General features: G+C 37.8%; 1 protein-coding gene across 1 annotated transcript in view; it reads left to right on the top strand.

The window, feature by feature from the left end:
* The first annotated feature begins 1,562 nt into the window (after positions 1 to 1,562).
* The window catches only part of SLC26A3 (solute carrier family 26 member 3), a 59,016-nt gene continuing 50,911 nt past the window's right edge, over positions 1,563 to 9,667 (top strand). The window contains exons 1-5 of the mRNA XM_060196404.1: positions 1,563 to 1,761; positions 2,378 to 2,517; positions 4,529 to 4,639; positions 7,913 to 8,073; positions 9,068 to 9,232. Coding sequence (XP_060052387.1) covers positions 1,631 to 1,761; positions 2,378 to 2,517; positions 4,529 to 4,639; positions 7,913 to 8,073; positions 9,068 to 9,232 — 708 coding nt within the window. The 5' untranslated portion in view covers positions 1,563 to 1,630. The remainder of the gene's footprint in view (positions 1,762 to 2,377; positions 2,518 to 4,528; positions 4,640 to 7,912; positions 8,074 to 9,067; positions 9,233 to 9,667) is intronic.

Here is a 9,667-nt window from a genome sequence, read left to right as displayed (position 1 = left end):
AGTAGAGCTAAGGTACAGGCACTAAGCCTGTGATAACAATGGTAACGAAAAAAAAATAGAAAGAAAAAAGAAAAAGAATTCCCAGAGAGACAGCTTTGTGAAAATATGAGTAAAGCAACAAGAGACTCTTTTATGGGGCCAAGTGATGGCACATGTTACAATATGCACAGACCCAGATTCAAGCCCCAGTCCTCACATGCAGGGGGGGAGTTTCAGGAACAGTAAAGTAGTGCTGCAGGTTTCTCTTTCTATCTCCACCTTCTCTTTTGATTCCTCTCTCTCTCTCTCTCTCTCTCTCTCTCTCATCTTTATTTATCTATTGGCTAAAGACAGTCATAAATAAAAAGGGAAAAGGGAGACAGGAAAAGAGACAGAGAGACACCTGCAAATCTTCTTCACCACTCATGAAGCTTTCCCCCTGCAGGTGGGGACCAGAAGCTTGAACCTGGGACCCTGTGCACTATAATGTATGAATTTAACCAGGTATGCCACCACCCAGCCTCAGATTCCTCTGTCTCTACTTAATAAAAAAATTAAATATATTTCATAGTCTTTTTTTCCTGCCGACTGCAGTGTATGACAAAAATAAAATGTGCAACATAGGAATCTTCATCCTAAAGGTTTGTTTGAAACCTCAGAGGATTAAAGTTGTTCTTGGAAAACACTCCAAAATGCTTTTGCCAAAGATCTAAGCTGTCAGGAGTCATTGACATGGATTAAATTGGTAACAATTAATGCTACAACTATATTGCTGGTAATTGAGGGGGGGGAAGGACAATACTATCTAATGATGTGTGCAAATAATGAAATGCTATGCTCAACAGTAAGTACACAGAAGCCAACCTGTCTCTATGAAGGAGAACAATAGTGGTTATTCTTGGCATGAGGAGGTCAGAGTTTTGGTGGCGGATGTGGTTTGTAACTATACCCCATAATCTTATAACCTTGTAAACCATTATTTAATCACTAATAAAATATAGAATAAATAGTTTTAAAGCTTTCATCAATTGTGATCTAAGTAAGCAAGTAATCTGTGGCAGTTTCTCAGTTTAAATTTTAAAACTTTACTCTCAGAAACAGTAGGAGAATAAGTTAAAGGAATAGTATCCATAGATTTAAAAAATAACAAGCTTTTTACTAGGTATTGCAAAAGTTCTGATGCTTAAAATGAAACAACTTTGGAGTTAGGGGTAATGAAAAGACCTTAATCTGTCCCAGGACTCTTGCACCTTTAGGCTGAAAGTGCTTTACATTTACAGGGAAAGTAAGTACACTCACTGAGTAGTAAACTGAATCAACTCTTAGTGCTTTGTCGTTTCCTTTAAAAATCTTTTAAAATTTGTTTACTTACCCAAAGAAGTCCTGTCCAGTTAATCTGAGTAAAAAGTGATGACACTGTGGCAAATCACAATCTAGGTCCCTTAATCCTGCCTCTTTTGATCTCAAAAGGTGGTAGGTAACATTCAGTTCAGAGCTCACTCATCTGTAAATTGCATCACATTATCTCTGAGTTATTTAAGAAGCAAGCTCTATTTGGTTTCAGGCATTTTAACCTGCTAAAGGAAAGAAGAAAGGTTTACTACTCAGTTCCAAAGGTCTTCCATTTGGCAGAGCAGCCAAAAAAAGCAAAATGATTGAACCCATTGGGAATCAGTACATTGTGGCCAGGCCAGTGTATTCTGCAAATACTTTTGGGGAAGAACACACGAAGAAATACAGACATCATAAGACCTTTCTGGATCATCTCAAAGAGGGCTGTAGGTAAGATATTTTTTGAGATAATAGCATTAAGATTAAATGAAGCATTTTCCTCTAAACTTTTAAACTCTCAAGCTCCCCTTTCTGGCTCTAGCCCATAGCCTTCTGAATCTTTTAATCTTGGTTTCCAAACATCCTACTCCCTAACAGGATGAGAAAGCTAGACTTTAAAATTATTATCATCTCTGCTCTCAACAATCTTTTAATGTCAAAATGCCATTAGATAAGAACAGAAAAAATTCACTTGAAATGTACAATTCAAATTGAAGATAACTAAATCTATTACAGATCAAGAAAAATAATAGTTTTCTTTAAAATAAATCTCTGCACAACCATCTCTTTTCTTCATAGAGAAGAAAATCTATTTCGTGCTCCTCTTGAATATTCTGTAAACTCATGACATTAAAAAAAAAAGGTATTCTCTTTCTTAAAGAATAAAATAAAAATAAGTAAGTCTTTTGATATTGGTCCAGGTGAAGGATCTGAATATTAGTAGAAAAATTAGTGGCAGTACTACTTCATTCTTTAATATATCACCATCTTTATCAATTTTCTACCTACAATGCTTAACTTACAATTTGGTGTTAAGTCACTGACCTGTGACTTTCAATATTTTCAGCTGCTCCACACAAAAGGCAAAGAGAATTGCTCTTTCTCTATTTCCCATTGCATCTTGGTTACCAGCTTATCGGGTAAAGGAATGGTTGCTCAGTGACATCGTTTCTGGAATTAGCACTGGACTGGTGGCTGTATTGCAAGGTAACTTTTTTTTTTTTGAGATGTTATTCAAGTATTATGAAATCCCTCCATTTATTAAATGTACAACTCACTGCTATTTGGCATATTCACAAAGGTGTACAACCATCACCATTATCTGACTGCAAATTGCTTCCACCACTACACCTCCCCAAATCTCTTTCCTGTTAGCAGAAACTTGTATTCCTCCTTCATGCATTCTACCCCACAATAACTTTCTGTTTTAGTGCATTTGTCTATTCTTCAACATTTCATATGAATAGAGCCACAGCCTATGTGGTTCTTCCTTTCACTTAGAATAATATTTTCAAGGTTCATACACACTGTAGCAAGTATGAGTAGTGTATTCCTTTCTGTGAATGAATGATTCCTATTGCCTGGGTTATATCATGTTTTGTTCATCCTTTCATCCGTTGATGGACTGTTTCCATTTTGGAATTATAATTTGTAATGCTATTATGAACATTTGTATGGCTTTCTTTTAAAATTCATTTATTTACTTCCTATGGGGGAGGGGTCCCTGAGCAGCACTGTCTGCCAAACACAGTGCTAGCGATCAAAACAAGAGCCTTTCACTTACAAGTTCTGCACTCTAACACAAAGCCACTTCCACAACTGACATTTAATAGTTTTTATGGGAAATGTGTCTCAGTTGTCATGGGTATATGCCTGGAAGTGTGATTTCTGGGTCATATGGCAACCCATGAACCATGTATGAGATTCAAATGTCTTCATGACCTTGCAAACAAATGTTATTGTTTACTATCCTAGTAAGTATTGAATATTATTTTCTTTTAGTTTGGGCTTGCAATCCTCTAATGACAAATTATGTAGAACATATCTTCAAGCACTTACTGGTCCTCTGCATATCTTTGGAGAAATGTTTATTAAATATTTTTCACATTTAAAAATCACGTGCTTCTCAAGCAAACTGTTTCTAAGATTTATAAGAACTAGGCTGGTTATCTTTGGGAGGTGGGAGGGTACAGATACAGAACTTTAGTGATGGGTGTGGTATGGAACTATACATTGTAATCTTACAGTCTTGTAACGTACTATCAATAACAAATAAAAACATTAAAAAGTCAAGGACCAGGTGGTGGAACACCTGGATGAATGCACATGTTACAGTGAGCAAGGATCCAGTTTCTAGCCCCCGGTCCCCACCTGTAGGGGGAAAGCTTTACAAGTGGTGAAACAGGGCTGCAGGTGTCTCTCTGTCTCTCTCCTTCTTGGTCTCCCCCTTCCTTCTCAATTTCTGGCTCTCTCTATCCAATAAATAATAAAGATAATAAAATTTTTAATCAAAAAAGGTACTTCTTGCATTTTTGAGTTACAGAGTTTCTGAATACTAGATCCATATACAATATGTTTTGAGATAATTTCTCCCATTTTATGGGTTTTCATTTCATTCCTTACTAGTATCTTTTGAAGTCACATTTACAAATTATTATGAAGTCCAAGTTACTTGTTTTTAATTAGGTTGGTTTTGTTGTAGGTGTCTTCTCTGAGAAATTACCTAATCCAATAATTATAAAAGTTTACAACTTCTGAAATTGTATAGCTTTTTCACTGTATCGTTGATAAATTTGAGGCAATAAGGTAACTTACTTTTAAATTTTTTTTAATTTTTACTTATTTATTCCCTTTTGTTGTCCTTGTTTTATTGTTGTAGTTATTGTTGTTGTTATTGATATCGTTGTTGTTGGATAGGACAGAAAGAAATGCAGAGAGGAGGGGAAGACAGAGAGGGGGAGAGAAAGACACCTGCAGACCTGCTTCACCACTTGTGAAACTACTCCCCCACAGGTGGGGAGCCAGGGGGCTTGAACCGTCATCCTTATGCCAGTCCTTGCGCTTTGCGCCACCTGCGCTTAACCCGCTGCGCTACTGCCTGACTCCCTAAAGTAACTTACTTTTAAGATACAGTTTTAAGTATTGGAAGAATCTACTCAGAGCTTCTATAATTATCTTTATACTTAAAATAAGGACCCTGGTGCTTGTACATTTGCAGGCTTAGCATTTGCCCTGCTGGTCAACATCCCGCCAAGCTATGGACTGTATGCAGCCTTTTTCCCAGTAATCACCTACTTCTTCTTGGGCACTTCTAGACACATATCTGTAGGTAAGTGAATTATCGCTTAATTAACATTCACATTGTTTTTTCTCTGTGAATCCTACTAGTCATAGATTGTATCCATTCCAAATCATGCATAATACTAGAGAAGAGGCAATTTCTTCTTCTTTTTTAAAAATGTCTTTTTAAGTGTAGTTTTTTTTATTATTAATCTTTATTGATTGGATAGAGACAGCCAGATATTGAGAAGGAAAGGGGCCATAGAGAGGGAGACAGACAACAATAAAGCTATTCCCCTGCAGGTGTGAGTGGGGGTTTGAACCTAGGTCCTTGCATGTTGTAGCATGTGCTCTCGACCAGGTGCATCACCACCTGACCCCCATGAGACAGTTCTTTATAAGAATAAGGGCTGGAGAAGGTGGCTTCATCACTCTTAATAGCTGAGTAGTATTCGACTGTGTCGCATATATACCACAACTTTCTTTTTTTTTTTTTTATTATTAGTGATTTAATAATGATTGACAAGATTGTAGGGTAAGAGGAGCGCAATTCCATATAATTCCCACCACCAGAGTTCTGTATCTCATCCCCTCCATTGGATGGTTCCTTATTCTTTTTTCCTCTGGAAGTATGGACCAAAATTCTTTATGGGGCACAGAAGGTGGATGGTCTGGCTTCTGTAATTGCTTCTCCACTGAACATGGATATTGGCAGGTCAATCCATACCCCTAGCCTGTTTCTATTTTTCCCTGGTGGGACAGGACTCTGGGGAGGTAAGGTTCCAGGGTACAATGGTGAGGTCATCTGCCCAGGAAAGTCAGGTTGATGTCATGGTAGTATCTGCAACTTAGTGGCTGAAAAGCTCTAAGATATAGAGCAGAACAGATAGTTTAATAATCAGGAACCTAGAGTTAAGAATATAGCAGGTGAGATTTGGGGTCTTTATTTTGGAAAAAGCTAGGAAATCTACTTTAGGTATATTACAAGGGGCCCATGACTTTACTAATTTTTGCCTGAGCCCAACAGCTAACATGCAGGTGGGCTAAAAGTATTATCTAAAAAGATGGTGTCAGAGTTAAGGATAGGGCTAGAAAGCTGGATTAGGGCAGAGAGTAGCTCCTGAATATGAGGAAGTATATAAATACTGTTAACTATAAACCCCATTGATCTGACCTTGGGCAATATGTCTATTCATGTTTAGAAGAGGAACTTATGTAACCTCTGCATCCCTGTCTGAGCTCTCAGTCCATGGTCATAGCTAGGAATATTCTAGGCTGCACTCATTTCAGGACCAGTCTTCCTCAAGTGGCAGAGTATGTTGACCCAGCCTCCTTCTGGACTGTGAGGCAGTCCCTACCATTGTTAGTCTACATTGAGGGCAAGGTCCTGTAGAGGTCCACAAGGGGACTTATGATGTTCCTGTGAAGGTGACCAGTGATGGTGGAGAGAGGGTTTTGTTAGAGGCCTAGGTCCATCATATATATGTGGGAATCCATAGGGCCTTAGATGATAAGGTGGCTTGTAGTGACTGAAAGAGCTATCATTAAAGTATGCAGGTCTCTTTCCCTTATCCAGTTTTTTTTTTTTTTTGCCTCCAGGGTTATTGCTGGGACTCGGTGCCTACACTACAAATCCACTGCGCCTAAAGGCTATTTTCCCCCTTTTTGTTGCCCTTATTGTTTATCATTGTTTTAATTATCATTATTGTTGTTATTGCTGTCATTGTTGTTGGATAGGACAGAGAGAAATTAAGAAGAGGAAGACAGAGAGAGTGAGAGAAAGGTAGACACTTTCAGACCTGCTTCACTGCCTGTGAAGCAGCTCCCCTGCAGGCGGGGAGCCAAGAGCTCATACCGGGTTCCTTAATCTGGTCCTTGTGCTTCACTCCAAGTGCACTTAACCTACTGCACTACCACCCAACCCCCCTCCCTTATCCAGCTTTTGTTGTTCTTACTTTATTTAATAAGGATCTGTCATTGAACTCCTAGGTTGCTTCTAAGTTTGGCCTATGACAAATTGTGCTGTTATGAACATAGTTATACACAGATTTTTTTGGACGGGTGTTTTGGTTCCGTTTTGGTGCAGAAGGTTTCTTTCAAATCCTGGTGCATGATGGTGAAGGAGACCCTTAGGAGCTGGGGTGAAAGTGTCTTGCAGAAAAGTGAGAAATTTTATGCATACACCAACAACTGCATTAACTTGTAAACCATTAATCCCCTCCAATTAAAAAAATTAGGACTGGATCTTACATTATGGTTGAAAGAAAATGATGTTTTAGGGAAGTACATTTTGACCACAGTTCAACCTCGGTTAAAATGTTTTGTATCTATTTTTACCAGAACACTGTTAAATTTCAGATTATGGTGGTGCTGGTATTGAACCTGTGTCCTTTGGTGCCTCAAACATGAAAGTCTTTTTGTGTAACCACTATGCTATCTCCCAGCCCCCAACCATTAAAAAACATTTTATAAATAATTTAATAGTGTTTTACAAAATTAAAAGATTTCAGAGGTTTGGGAGTCGGGTGGTAGTGCAGCAGGTTAAGCACACATGGTGCAAAATGCAAGGACCAGCATAAGAATCCTGGTTCGAGACCCCGGCTTCCCACCTGTAGGGGAGTCACTCTACAGGCGGTGAAGCAGGTCTGCAGGTCTTTCTCTCCCCCTCTCTGTTTCTCCTCCTCTCTCCATTTTTATCTGTCCTATCCAACAATGTCATTAATAACAACAACAATAATAACTACAACAATAAAACAACAAGGACAACAGAAGGGAATACGTAAATAAATATTTTAAAAAATTTTTCAAAAGTCTAATTTCAGACCCACAAATGGTGTGTGTAATTCACTGGATCCTTCGCCAGAGTTCTATCTTCATAACCATGATTGTTCTCACAGAATCTGAGAGATAATTTTATTACCACTTTTTTTTTTAATGTTGGTTTGTTTTAGCCATCTATTTCACAGAGAAGTGAAGCCATTCATTTCTACGGTCTGTTTTTTTTTTTTTTTCCATTATTCTTTTGACCAGAGCACTGCTCAAATCTGACTTATGGTGGAGACAGAAAATAAACCTACCCTCTGGTGTCTTAGATGCAAGTTTATTTGGCAAATTGCTATGCTATCTCCCCAGCTCCCTCTTTATTTACCTAGTCTAATCACCTCGATCTATACGCATTTTGTCCCAAACAATACTATCTCATTTTTTCTCTTTCTTTTCTTTCCTTTCTTTCTTTCTTTCTTTCTTTTTTTTTTTTTTTTTTGCTACAGAGTAGTATTCTATATAGTAAAATCCCCCCCCCCCCCAATTTCTTTCTGATTAGGTCCATTTCCAGTTCTGAGCATGATGGTGGGAGCAGTGGTTACAAGATTAGTCCCAACTGCATCAAACTTGTCTAATAGCTCAATAGTTAATGAAACTTTTATAAATGAACAAAAGCTAATGGTGGCTACATCACTCACAGTCCTTACTGGAATCATCCAGGTAACCACGTTTCTCATGCATTCTAACTTCTCCAATCTACTTGACCTGACTGGTACACATTTCTCTATTTTTGTTTCTTCCTAGTACCCCTCCCCAATCCTCTCTTCAATTTGTGTCCTTAAGTCATTGTGACAAATGAGTTAAGGATGGTCACCATAATCAGAAGTGGAGGGGAAGATCTATGTTGCAAGTGAGCATGGATCTTAGAGAGAAGGAAAAATAAAAACCAAGGGACATGTATGATGAGGGATGAAATGCTTCTTCATTAACAAAATTCATAAGGTTGATATAGTCACTAAACAAAACCATACAGTAATAGTGACTAGAAACTCTGGAACTTTTTTATTTCTAATTCCTTATGGATTATAATTTATTCAAAAGGAATTTGGGCTTAGCACTTCAAATGATCTGTATCAAGGACTTGGGGGAAAACTAAAGAGGATTTTGGAAGGGCCTAAAGCTTTGTTCCTAAGCCACATACCTGACACAGATCCTGAATAATGGAAATGCCATGGACACCTCAAGGTGCTGCCCAAGTTTATGGTTAGTGATATTATTAGTTAGGATCATTTTTCAAAAAGGAAAATAAATGTCAATTTATATAAGAATTAAAGTTGTGTGTCCTATTTGTGGCTCTTACTGATAGAATTCTGAGTACAGTGATTTTATCCATAGTTCCTGCTATATTCCAGAAGCAGAAAAACACATTAATTGTGGGGAGGAAGCTCTTATTTGGGGGTGTGTGTGTATTATACTTACATGCTACAGGAATTCCAAGTAGCATTCCACCTTGTGGAGTAGGGTACGAAAAGAAAGAAGAGAAGAGACCCTGAACAACAGGTATTCCAGGATAGAGGGGCATTTGTTTCTTCATGTCACATACTGGGAGTATAGGACCTTTGCATTTTGAATCACTTTAAAATGTGGATCCTTTAGTTTTCTGAGGTGTACTATTAGTCTGCATTAACCAAGACTTTTGCCCTTCTCTTTTCAGTTGGCGATGGGAGTGCTACAGATCGGATTTGTGGTCATATATCTCTCTGAGTCCTTAATCAGTGGCTTCACTACAGCTGCTGCTGTTCATGTTTTGGTTTCCCAACTCAAATTTATGCTCCAGCTCTCAGTCCCTTCATATTCTGATCCATTTTCACTTTTCAAAGTAAGTGTTTCTTTTGATTAAAAATATTGAAATACATAAAATTTGCCATCATGTTTTTTGGAGAAATTCCTTTTAGTGATTTTTCTGGGAGTTTATCTGCAACTTTCAGAGAACAGTGGTTTGTGAAATTTTTTCACGTTAGTAAAATGCTAATGACAGAGAAAACAACACTAAAATCAATCCCATCTACTTTATAGTTAATGTGAATAACAGAAATTAAATACTTCTAATAGATTTGACACTTAGGTATCTTTTAAGTTTATTTTTTATAGAGACTGAGAGAAATTGAGAGAGAAGGGGAAAATAAGGGAGAGAGGAAAGAGGGAGAGGGAGAAAAATAAGGGAGAGAGAGAGACTTGCAGCACTACTTCACCATTCATGAAGTTTCCCTTCTGTATGTGGGGGACACAAGTATTTTTATTTTTAGTGATTTAA

The sequence above is a fragment of the Erinaceus europaeus genome, chromosome 8 (assembly GCF_950295315.1).
Source record: "Erinaceus europaeus chromosome 8, mEriEur2.1, whole genome shotgun sequence".
Taxonomy (NCBI): Eukaryota; Metazoa; Chordata; class Mammalia; order Eulipotyphla; family Erinaceidae; genus Erinaceus; species Erinaceus europaeus.
Note: the sequence above shows the minus strand (reverse complement) of the source record. Positions and strands in the feature narration are given on the sequence as shown.